Below are 12,204 nucleotides of genomic sequence, written 5' to 3' on the forward strand. Positions count from 1 at the left end.
CTGGACACAGCCCAGAGCAACCTGCTGCAGCCGACCCTGCTTTGAGCAGGTGGTTGGACTAGGAGATCTCCAGAGGTGCCTTCCAGCCGCAGTGATTCTGTGATTCTCCTCCCCTAGGCAGTGTTTTGTCATGTAGCACAGCTCCTCTTTCTCAGTTCTGCCACTTCTGCCAAAGATTCAGCCTGACACTAACTTCTTATTTTCCCAAATTATTTTCTAATTTCAGCAGCCTTCCTTTTTGGGCACCAATCTTAAAAAAAGTATATTTTAGGGATGCAAATGGAAGAGACAATTTTTATAATAAAAGTTTTCTCATTTATGACTAACACACTCAGATTTAGATGGCTAGAACTCCACAAGTAGGCAAGCTTTCTTTCTAATAATGCCTAAAGCTGGAAAAAAATAAAAAAGGCTCTTGACATGTTCCTATAGATAAACAGGTATCCAAATATGGATTAGATCTAGATTTGAAACATATGATTATACAAGTTTATGATGTTTAAATCAATTTTTATTTTCATTAAACTTCTCCTACTTATTACAACCATATGCACAGAAGTCAGCATAGCTTGGAAAAAAAGATGTACTATACAAAACAATGTCTAGATGACAGCTGCTACTCCCCCTTTAAATCTCATTCTGTCATTCTTGTGTTGAATAGTATCTTCTTTTACTTACCATTCAATACTGATGAAGGTGGCATTGCCAAGCTGAACTGCTTGTGCTGTATACATTTTCCCTGCTAATATTGTACAATAATTTATTTTTCTCAAAAAGAAGCAGACAAACAACATACAATATTCAGCCTACCTGTGGAAACACTGATGAATAATGTGAGAACATCTCAATAGCTTACATTAGTACAAAGACTGAAATCAAGAAGGCTGGATTCAGACTTTACTTCCTCAAAGCTGGAGGGAGTTTGGATGCATCATTCCAGTTGATAGCTATGTCTACTTTATTATGCTTCTACAAAAACCCCAGGAGCCTGCTCCTCATAATCCAGAAGAAGCATGACAGTGCTTGCAATAATCGCAAGGAATCCCCAGATTTGCCATTATTGGTGAGTAGCTCTCAAATTCCCCTGCAGAGTTCAGCAGGGAAGTCAATCAATGGGTGTTTAACTCTGGCTGGCATCCTCTGCACTCACTCCTGCGGTTTCGCTGCTCCCGCCTCCTGCCAGCACCAACTCCAGAGCTCTTTTTCTGCAGGGCTGGCAGCTGCCTCCATGCCTCTCTGCTCCAGCCAGCGCTGCACAGAGACATCTCTGAAGTGCTGGCAAGAGAACTCAAAGAGATTCCAGCAGGCAGAGGAGATCCCCTGCCAGGCTAAAGGAGCAAAGGACTGAAGGAAAAGGAATCACTGGGCTATTTAATCCTTTATTTTCATGTCTGTATAAAGGACAGCAGGAAGCATGTGGTACCAAAGGAAAGAATTTTCCATCAAAAAGTGGTGCAATTCTTTCTGTAAGCCTTTCCGTGCTCTCAGAAAGAAGTAACTTTTGCTTCTCAGAGGGATCAAAAGGAGTCTGCCAGGGGTGACAAAAGAAAGGTAGAAGTTAACCTTCTGACATGGCAATAGGATAAGCCAGTGTGAAGGAAGATTATACTGCAAAGGCCTTCTAGGACTGAGAAGAAAATTGTCTTTGGTTCAGCAAAAGGGGAAATGTAACACCAGCGGATTAAGAAGTGAGGGAACACAGTAAAAATGACAAACCAGAGAGGGACCCGTTCACAGCAGCACTTTGAATAAACAACGCTGCAGGGGTCACAGCGAGAGACAAGAATAATTGTCAGGACATGACTTTAGGTCATACAGTCAGAAAAGAACTGTTAGGCCTAGGAGCTGCTGTGCTGCATGCAATAAGACCTCAACACCATCGACTGGGAATAAAAAGAGAGGGAAGACAAAGAAAAACATGAGTTAAGGACGGTATTCGAAGCTGTATTTGTTGATAACGGTGGCCAGGGACAATGTCTAGAGAGTCAAGAGGAAAAAACACAGATGGAAGCCTAGTACACTCTCAGCAACAGAAAAGGAGGACTCAGCACTAAAGATTCAAGAAGCAGAAGTGAAGAATGAGGAAAGGAGGTTTTCCTTTAAAGGAGGGGTTTTTTTAACTGTTTACTGGATTTGGGACGAGGAATGAGTTTCAAAAGCAGTCCATCAGTCAAAGACACAATGATGAAACAGAGGCCTTCATGTCTGAGATGCTAACTAGAGACACCAACGAGAGCAGCTCCAGCTGATGGAGGAAGGAATGAGCCATACTGAAGGAGATGTAGGATGTAATTAGAGCAGTTTTGGACAGCATGTTTGGAGAGGTTAGAGATGACAGGAATAAAACAGATGAAGTGATAGTTACAGGAAGGGAATCCAACTGGTGTTTTCATGACAGGGAAGGTCTGTGACTACCTACATTTATTTGAGAGGAAACGTAAGGACTTTGAGAAATAGAAGGGAAAAAAGAAGGCAGGATGAAGTAGACACACATGATAGGAAGGGAGGGGATAACGAGAGAGGAAGGAAGAGAAAGGATGAAGTCAACATTTGTGTGACAGCTGACTGAGAAGCAAATGGGGAAAAGGTTAATGATAGAATTAATTTATGCTGTATTTTAACTTTGTTTTTTTCTGCAGAAGCAAATGGCGTGGTTGCAGTGGAGTCTATTTTCTCAAAGAAAGATAAGCACCCAGTGAAGTCCAAATAAAGCAAGTCACAGTTTTTGTAGGAGAAACACTGGATGTAGATCTGTGAGTGAAGTGAAGAGATGAGGACAGAGTGACAGACAACTAAAATGTCAGATTAAGTATCACCAGGGAAAAGCAGCTCAAGGGTGAACATGTTGATGTCGAAGTGATAATCATTGCCCCGTAGTCAATGTCTTATCGGTAATCAGAGTTAGCGTTTCTCATTACAGCAGTACAGCTGAAGTCCAAAAACTGATCAGAAAGCTTCTCAGATCAGTGTGGTCATGCAATAAACAAATGGCTCTGAAAAGAAGACTAACCAAGTAGGAGGGGAAAAAAACCAAACCAAACCAAACCAAAACAAAACAAATACCCTCTTCAGGGTGTAGCCTTGCTCTGCTGATTATCTTGTAACTTGTTCCTCTCCAGAAAGTGCACTTTATTTTCAATTTCCCATCTCACGTATACCTCCTTAGCCTTGTGCTCAAAATTTACAAAGCTTTAGCTTGTCAGCTCTGGGAATTCTCCGTCTTTCCTCTGAATATTAGTTACATAATAGCTCCAGCTAAGCAATCAAAGCGGTGATAGGTCAAAAGGAAGATTTGCCTGAGGTGATGCAGGAAGTTGATGGCAGAGCTCGAAGCTGAATACACATTTCTCTGCTATTCTGACAGCACAAAAGCCACGAGAGCCTCCTTCGCTGTTTAGATTTTGTTGGCTTTTTTCCAGAGCAGCACTGTTTCTGAAGCCAAAGCTACAAAATGCAATGGCATTGAAAGAGCTAATAAGCCAAAGAAATATCCCCAAATGGCACTGCTTTCTAGCTCTCAATGGCACTTCCATGATATTACTAATAAATTATATATCTTACAGTCAATATTTTCCACATCCCTACTGTACTTCTCCGTGTCATTTCAACTGCCTGTAAATTTGTACAGTTGTTGAGGAGAGATAGTAAGATGAGTATGTTAAGCCCAGTCTTCCCCTTGGATTTTACACTCCTCACCTTCAAAATACTTAAGTCCAAAGATGCCATAGCTTTTTGGTATTGACATTCCTAGTTATAACAGATAGACTTGAAAGTCATTGTTCAACCCCCTCGCATCTATTTTGTGGGACTAAAGGACAACTATTGAAAATTTTAGTTGGTAAGTGGTGGCGACAGCAAATACAGCATTGAAATTTACAGGGATGATTTAAACATTTTTTTGACATTGCGGAACAGTGTAACATTTGCCTGTCAACGATGCAGGATGCAGCAAATAGGCCAAGCAAGGGACTCAGAGGGCCAGGACTCCAAGGCCCACTCTCTGAGATGACAGCAGTGATTAAGATGACACCCGCTTCCTTGCCACTCTTCAGGTTCTGTAGGGTTTACGATTTATCTGGGGTTCATTAAGGAATGGGCCAGGAGTCGTAGCATTACTCTCCTCCATGCCATGATGACTTTCTCAGAAATTTCAGGATTTTTCTCCAAGGAGTTTATCTGGCATCAGCTTCTTGAGAAAACACCTTCAGAACTGAACATGAAGCATCGAGTACTTCAGATCTGAAAAACTATGAAATACGTATTCATGAATAGAAAGGATGCTTATGAGTGATACTGATTATTATTTGTATTATCACAGAGTCTATGCTGCTTATAAAGAAGACGCTTTCATGCTACTTGGTGTAAAGAGGGAGCAAAAAGACTGTTCCTGTCCCTGGAAGTTTATTGCCTAAGACAATTGGCAGCTGACAGATCCAGACAGATGGGGATTGATAAAAGATGGGCATTGATAAAAGAATGATGATCAGCACAAGAGTAACATCCCACCTCAGACTCACGAAGTTCCTATAAGCATGAGGAATGGTCACTCAAGGGCAATTACAGTGAAATCATGTAAGGGCAGAGGCAAAGCTATACGTATGTTGAACAATCTATCTGGGTTTCCACCACTCCTTAAGCAGCTCATCAGAGACTGCTTCTGTAAAGAGAAATGTTGACAAAAGTTGTTTTTTTGCACAAATATAGGGAAATATTGTGAGAACAATAATGCTTGATATAACGCATTATAAATTCTAGGTCGATTTTTACATTAGATTAGCAGAGTTTCTTCTGGTTATTTCTGCGAGTGTTCCAAAGACACACGTACTTTGAATTTATAGTAATTGCTTGCGGGTCTTTTATCCAAACTTAAGCACACACGTTTTCCGCTGAAAAATAAAAACTGAGCTCTGACTAGGAACTAGATAGTATCCCCCTGCCGTATTTACAGGAAGGACATTTTAATCCTGCTCTGTGCAACAGAACAGTGTAATGCGGTATTTCTAGAAGCAGCTTTGTCCAAAGCAGAAATAAGACAAAGATTGGGACAAGCTTGACTTAGGTTTTGGGGGTGATCTCAGGTAATTACCTGATAACGCTTCTCTGCGTCTTAGTTTGTTGTTTTACAAGGCACCATGCTGCTCTCCACCCTATAGAACTGCCTTAACTGCTCTCCTCAGAGTAGGAACCGGTTACGATGGCACTGACCAGTACTCCATATCGCTGTTGCACAAGAGCCTAAATCTGAAATGAAGCAGGCACTGCCTGTAGTCAAACTAAAGGGAATTTGTGCTACGTGTTTATTTTTAGAGAAAAGAGCAGACAACCAGCCCAAGTCGGTACATTTTTATAGTTTTACTTCAACAAAGCCGCAGCGTGTACGTGCAGCCCCTGCTCTCGACTGACACGCTCCTGAGGCCCAGGCTCATCATAGCGCCGCACGGCCACCACACGGCTGGGGCTGGGAGCCGCTCTCGGGAGGAGCCTGGCACCCCCAGGCCGGGGTTCCCCGCTGGGGCCCGGACCCACCGCCCCCGGCGCTCTGCCCGCCCACAGGCGGCTCCGTCCCGCCGGCCCAGGCCGGCCCGGCGGGCACCGCTCCCGGGGCCGCCGGCGGCCTCCGCAGGGGCCTGCCGCCGCGCCCGTGGCCCCGAGCCGCCCAGGGGGACGAAGCCGGTGTCGGCGGAGGCGCGAAGGCGGCGCGGCGGCGGTGCGTGCCGGGAGCGGGAGGCGGCCCGGCCGGGTCACGCCCGCCCCCGGCCGCGCTACCGCCCCTTCCTGTCATGGCCGCTGCCGGGCTGCGGGAGCGCGGCGAGGCGGCGCGGGTCGGCGCCCCCAGGAGCTGAGGGCCCCGGCGGGCGGGCGGGCGACGCGGCGCGGAGCAGGGACGTCCCCTGGCCCGGAGCCGGCGGCAGGAGGTGACTGAGCGGCGCCGTGCGGGCAGGGCCTACACGGGGGCTGCCCCGGGGAGCGGCCGTCCCGCTGCCAGCCCACCGGCGCCGGAGGGGCCGGGGCGGGGGCCGGGCGGGGTGCAGGCCACAGCCCCGCCACTGGCCGCCGCCGCCGCGGGGGCTGGCGGAAAAGCCGCTTGTTCCGGGTGGCCCAGGCGGCCTCGGGGTATCTGGGCGCGGTGTTCTGTCGTGTGTGAGCCATTCCTGAGGGAAAAACTGGTGCGGAGCGGCCCGCCCGGGCTGGTGGCGGCGTGCGCCTCGAAGGGAGGCTTCCGAAGTTGGAGGAAAGAGGAAGGATGTTTGTGCTGCAGTGAGCGGGGACGGGGCTGGCAGTGAAATCCACGTCCTCGCCAGTGTGCGACAGGCTCCCCCTCCGCAGGGATCCCGAGGGTGCCCCGTACGAGGAGGCTGGGCAAGTGGTGTGCAGCAGCTACCCGGTCCCAAGCGCCGAGTGAAAAAGGCCCGGGTAGCACAGCGTGAAGTAAGCAGGCAGCGGTGGCTGCAGGCAGGAGAGCCTGTTCTGACTTTACCTCATGGTAAGACTCCAGTTTCCACAGAGTTAGACTTGGTTTCAGACTTAGTTTCCACAGAGACTAAACCAGACTTAGTTTCCACAGAGTTTCTGCAAGAAGATAGCAAACCCACTGTGGCTATCTCATGATAGTAAGTCATTTACTTTTGTAATTGCGAAGATAAAACCTAAATTTCCTGAGTCCCACGCGAAGATTTGTAATACGTCGATCACATTGGTTGGCTTTTGGCAAGACAATTCCGGGGGGAAGGAACGGAAATCCTGTCACGTTCCTTTTGTTTTCCTTGTAGATACTGCTGAAGTACCTGCTTTCCACCACTTTCCTTGTTCCCCTTGGGATCAGCTGGTCATCAGCATGCCTTCTACCGAGAACACCTCAAAACTTTTCCTGGTCCTCGTTTCATTGCTGCTGGTGCTGCCAGTAGTTGAAGCCCTGGACGCCGGAGATACCATCGCCTTCCTACTAGGCCTTGCTGTCACTGTCGTCGGATTCTGTGCCTGCCTTGGCTTGTACGCAAGGAAAAGGAATGGGCAGCAGTGATTTCAAGAAGATGCTCAGATGAAGTGAATTTCCAAACATGGCTTGGGGTTGAGATCTGGGGTGTAAGACTGAGCTTTGGTTCTGGATAGCTTTCAAAAACCATGTAGTAGGTATTTCTGCAAACCCCTCTTACTGTGCAATACAACAGAATCAAGACTGTACCCAGTAAAAGGGATTTGTAGGATCAGTCCTCATGACAGTAAGATGATTTTACATTGCTTGTGATCAAATATTGCCTTAGAGAAGGGTAAGAACTTTTTGAATGGGGAAGGAAAAGCATAGAGTGGTTCACAGTAAATGTTTATAAATGGAACATGTGAGGGAGACCATCAACAAGTTCCGCAATTTCGGTTTCAAGGGTTAATCAGGAGGAAGCAGCTATTAATCTTCCGGTCAGGATGACGGAGCTTTGGAAGTACACCTAACTAGATAGCTAGCGAGCAGGCTGCTTTGGCTTGTGTGCACGTGCTCACATTCTTTGTAATGATGGTTAACGCCTAACAGCTCACTTCTGCTGTCACAGGGATGAGACTTCAGAGAACTAAGAAAACATGGAAAACTTTTTTTTTCTTATGTATTTTTATTTTAGAATGTGCCTCTCCTGTAGCCTGTGTTCTTGTTACCAAGTAGATACACCTAAGAATGGGACCACGATTTTCTTCAACATGTATTTCACAGAAAAGTACGTGTAAGGCTACATAAATCAGATTAGGGATATGTTTTTTGTCTCTTGTTTATTTTTTGTACTCGGCTTTCCTTTAGGCATACCAGGCTTAAGTCTTATTTCATTTGGTGTTTGTATTTTTTTTTCCCAAAACTGAAGACTTACCTATTTTAATGAGGAATTATGTGTAGTATTTCTGCATTAGGGGATTATTAGAATTATAATAAGATGGTTGGGCACATGTTTCTTTCGCAATACGGAAAGAACATGTTTTGTTAAAATCTTGATTTTAGTCAACAAGTCCATTGTTCTCAAGTGTCTTCCTCATGACAAACTTATGTTGCTAGCTAAACATTTAGGCTGCTTACCTAACTGATGCATATGAGTTCCACAGAAGACTAGGACCAAAACCAAAGTAAAAAATCCTGATGCAAAATGGGGGATGTAAATAGTCTTATTCTGTTCATGCTCAGTCAGATTGTATGGTATACGGTTGAAAGACTACTCAGCAGCATATCCAGGACCTGTTTCTTTCTTTAAGTACCAAAGGTGAAATGGCACAGCCAAGAACATCTACCATGAGTCCCTCTGGCTTGTTAGGGTGTTCTAGCTGTCCACTTGAGACAAGGAGCACAATCTGTAACAGCAGCAGAATAAGGAGCATAGGAAGGTGAGCTCTCCACAGTTCATAGAATTTCCTTCTGATCTTGTGCTGTGGACGCTGCCACTCTTGCTAGAAATCTTGTCTTTTATCTTTCAAAGCTGGGGAAAAAGGTTAAATGTGATGCAGAGCTATATATTTTGATACTATTCCTCCCCTTCCTTTGCAAGTGTCTCTGTTGAGTAGAGCACAAAGCAACGGCTAGAGGAGTTGTCGGGCAGGTCTTAGATAAGTAATTGTGTGGGCAGATCGTGTTCTCCAAATTCTAAGATTTCTGTATGCCATTTGTGGCTGGTTTGACTTCTCTCAAGCCGCTGTGGAGACAGAAGCCCTGGTTATTTCAGTCTCGCAATTTATGTCCCTCTCTCATGGTTGATAGAAGGAGGAAGGTAAAACGAAAGCTTCCAAAATTGCGTTGGGTTGAAACTGTTGGACTTAACCCAGTGAGCCACAAGAATGTAGGTTTCTGCTCTCAAGTTACAGGAATAATAATGGTCACAAAGTTACTCTGATGAGATGCCAGTCTTGCCAGGTAGCTGTTCTTGAACCCTTTTTGTGGCTTCCAAAAGTCAGGAAGGGCCATGGTGCACAATTACTATGTACAAGTGAAATTTACAGCCCTGCGAGGAGCTTCAGACAGTAGTGTCACCTTTGAAAGTGCCTAGCAGCAGTAGATGATCCTGTGATTATTCAGCTGGGTGGATGCAAGCACATATCAAGTGTGATCCTCCATGTTCCAGCTTGGCTAACCCGTTACCCTTAGAAAAAAAAAAAACCACAAAATCACCACTCAATTGACTTTATATTTCCCAAAATTAGAGAATTTTGCCAATTTTTCAGTAGAATAAATTTTATCACAAGCAACTTTTCACAGACTCCTTTATCTTCATTTTGGAAAAGATCCCTGGCAGTAGTTTCACAGAATTGTGCAACAGTTTCACTGCAGGAGAATAAAATTTTAGCAGAGTAATCAGCATCAAGCGATAGGGATATGACGAACTGTGTTCTTTGCCCGAAGTTGTATGTACTTCATTGAAAGGTGTTTGCGCAGCGTAATGGCGTCGTTTCCTGGGTTCTGCCAGAAGCTTTATTGTTACAGACTTGAGTTTGTCGATGACTTGAGTGTAAAATCGGATACCCCTGTTTTTCTTCTGTCTTAATAAACTTTCAAGTATGATTTGTCATCAGCTTGATGAAGTAGTTCTTATGAAAAGGAAAATCGCGATGACAGAAATGACTGAAACTGCTGCAATTCCTTATATTAAATATTATTTTCTTATATACTTTTGCTTATGTTAGGTGACTTTACAAACTAACGTGGCTGTAAACGAAGGTATGTTCTTAGCTGAACTTTTGTACAGTGAGTGTACTTCTCTTGGTCCTATTGTTTATCTCGTTTCAGTATCAGTTACTTATTAGTACTTCAAGGGGGCTGGTCCCCTCGCTTTGAAACTGGTAGCTTACAGTTGCAAAGAAGCCCAGTTCTCTGGTACAAGGGAAACTTGAAGTATTTATTTTTCCTTTTGACTATGAATTTTCAACATGACTATTACATAGTTGCCTTTATACCAGAAAAGCCATTTATGGCAGTTTTCTAGCTGGAGACCCAAGGATATAAAGGACCATTTTCTTTTTTGATAAAGAAAAATTATGTTCTAGTGCTTTATAGTGATTTAAATCATACTTTTTTTTTTTTTTAGACTTCAAAAGAGCTTGTTTTATCCTAGCATTTTGTGAAAACAGGGTTCTAGCTCTTTTGGGACTTCAGCTAGTACACAAAGCAGTTCACTTTGTGCACTAAACTAATATCATTAGTGGCTGTCTTCAGAGCAGAAAGCAAAAACAGCCTGACAATGCCCACCTCCTAACAAATACAACCTACCCTCTAATTAGTGCAAGCAAGCTGCAAGTCAGGAACAAGTAGCTTTTGACTGCTATGATTTCCATCAGCTTTAACAATAGCGTAGCTCAAAACCAGCCATCCTACGAACATTTAACAGTCAGTGTACAGTCCCTTTGTGAATGGACAGAAGTCGCAGAATCATAGAATGCTGTGGGATGGAAGGGACCTTTAAAGGTCACCTAGTCCATCCCCCCTGCAATTGGCAGGGACATCTACAACTCGATCAGGCTGCTCAGAGCCCCATCCAGCCTGGCCTTGAATGTTTCCAAGGATGGGGCTTCTACCACCTCTCTGGGTAACCCGTTCCAGTGTTTCACAACCCTCACGGTGAAAATTTTTTTTCTTGTGTTTAGTTTAAATCTACCCTCCTTTAGTTTAAAACCGTTACCCTTTGTCCTGTCGCAGCAGGCCTTGCTAAAAAGACTATCCCCACATTTCTTGTAGGCCCCCTTTAAGTATTGAAAGGCTGCAGTAAGGTCTCCTTGCAGCCTTCTCTTCTCCAGGCTGAACAACCCCAACTCTCAGCCTTTCCTCATAGCAGAGGTGTTCCAGCCCTCTGATCATTTTTGTGGCCCTCCTCTGGACCCGCTCCAACAGCTCCATGTCCTTCCTGTGCTGAGGACCCCAGAGCTGGACGCAGCACTCCAGGTGGGGTCTCACCAGAGCAGAGTAGAGGGGCAGAATCACCTCCCTCGACCTGCTGGCCATGCTTCTTTTGATGCAGCCCAGGATACGGTTGGCTTTCTGGGCTGTGAGAGCACATTGCCGGCTCATGTCCAGCTTTTCGTCTACCAGTACCCCCAAGTCCTTCTCCTTAGGGCTGCTCTCAATCCCTTCATCCCCCAGCCTGTACTGATACTGGGGATTGCCCCGACCCGCGTGCAGGACCTTGCACTTGGCCTTGTTGAACCTCATGAGGTTCACACAGGCCCATTTCTCCAGCTTGTCCAGGTCCCTCTGGACAGCAAGTCCTTCGCTTCTCATGGCGTACCTTCAAGTGCTGCACACCAGCTAGGCGTTACCATTCTGCTGGGTACAGCAGTACCTGGAAATGGAATACAAACACTTCACCCAGTTCCTAATGCACTTGCTTCTCTGGGCATATGAAAACTGATAAACCAATGCTGTGAACCCTTTCTCCCACTCAGATAAATCCTGCTGGTGGTGGTGATGCTGCTTTAATACTATCGGGAGACTTGGCATTTCTATGGCATCTTCCATCTGAGAACCCTTATGTGCTTACAGGCATTAATGTTTGCGTCCCTCTCGTATCCTTTGATAAGAGGGACAAGTGGAAGGAGAGTCAGTGACTTGCGGCGGTGTTGCAGGAAGTAGGTGATATCTCCAGGATGCTCGCTGAGACTTCTGGAGCGTGTTGGGCTTGTGGTTCTCAGCCACCATGCTCCTGCCACGGGAGCTGTCCCTGGACAAGCCCGGAGACTCTTGTGTACTGACTAGACACAGTCTGAAGCCCTGGTTCCTCTTTGCACAAAGCTGTTTACATGAGCTTTGTGAGAAGGGAGTAGGGAGTTGAGTTCACCATTTATACTAAGATAAAACATGACTAATGGGTGAACTGTAATAGGTCTGTTACCATGGTAAATGCTCTAGTTATTATACTACAAAAGTAACCTTTCCGTTCATTTTCACATCTGATGAAAGGTTTGGCAGATCTAAACTAATGTAATGACAAGAGATTGTTAGGAATGATGGAAAGGAAGGCTTGGATCTGGTTGTCCTCCCAGTTTACACTTCAACAAATTGTTAGTAAATGATCTGAAAGCAACAGAAAGTGTGGGTTGTTGACCAGATTAGAAAAATAAGACCACTAATTCAGAACCAAATGCAGCAAAACACATTGGGCGAGATTTGATGTGACTAAAGATGCACAGGACCCAAACCACTTAATTCCTGCTGAAATCAATCTTCAAAACTTTTAAGGGACAAGTTTTTTA

The 12,204-nt window shown here is 45.2% G+C and overlaps 1 protein-coding gene across 2 annotated transcripts; it reads left to right on the plus strand.

The window, feature by feature from the left end:
* The first annotated feature begins 5,767 nt into the window (after nt 1–5,767).
* Nucleotides 5,768–9,533, plus strand: SMIM30 (small integral membrane protein 30). 2 transcript variants are annotated; one of them, XM_087765702.1, is made up of 2 exons: nt 5,768–5,915; nt 6,771–9,533. In XM_087765702.1, the coding sequence occupies exon 2, from the start codon at nt 6,836–6,838 to the stop codon at nt 7,019–7,021; it is 186 nt and encodes a 61-aa protein (XP_087621828.1). In that variant the 5' UTR covers nt 5,768–5,915; nt 6,771–6,835; the 3' UTR covers nt 7,022–9,533. The 2 variants fall into 2 exon arrangements, with proteins under 2 accessions (XP_087621828.1, XP_087621829.1); XM_087765703.1 differs by lacking the exon at nt 5,768–5,915 and adding an exon at nt 6,168–6,484.
* The last annotated feature ends 2,671 nt before the right edge of the window (nt 9,534–12,204 follow it).

Source organism: Nipponia nippon, unplaced genomic scaffold (genome assembly GCF_047370975.1).
Source record: "Nipponia nippon isolate SJK-2023a ecotype South Korea unplaced genomic scaffold, ASM4737097v1 scaffold_3, whole genome shotgun sequence".
Lineage (NCBI taxonomy): Eukaryota > Metazoa > Chordata > Aves > Pelecaniformes > Threskiornithidae > Nipponia > Nipponia nippon.

Coding starts and splice junctions, on each gene's coding strand:
- SMIM30 (XM_087765702.1), top strand. CDS start 6,836: ATGCCTTCTACCGAGAACACCTCAAAACTTTTCCTGGTCCTCGTTTCA.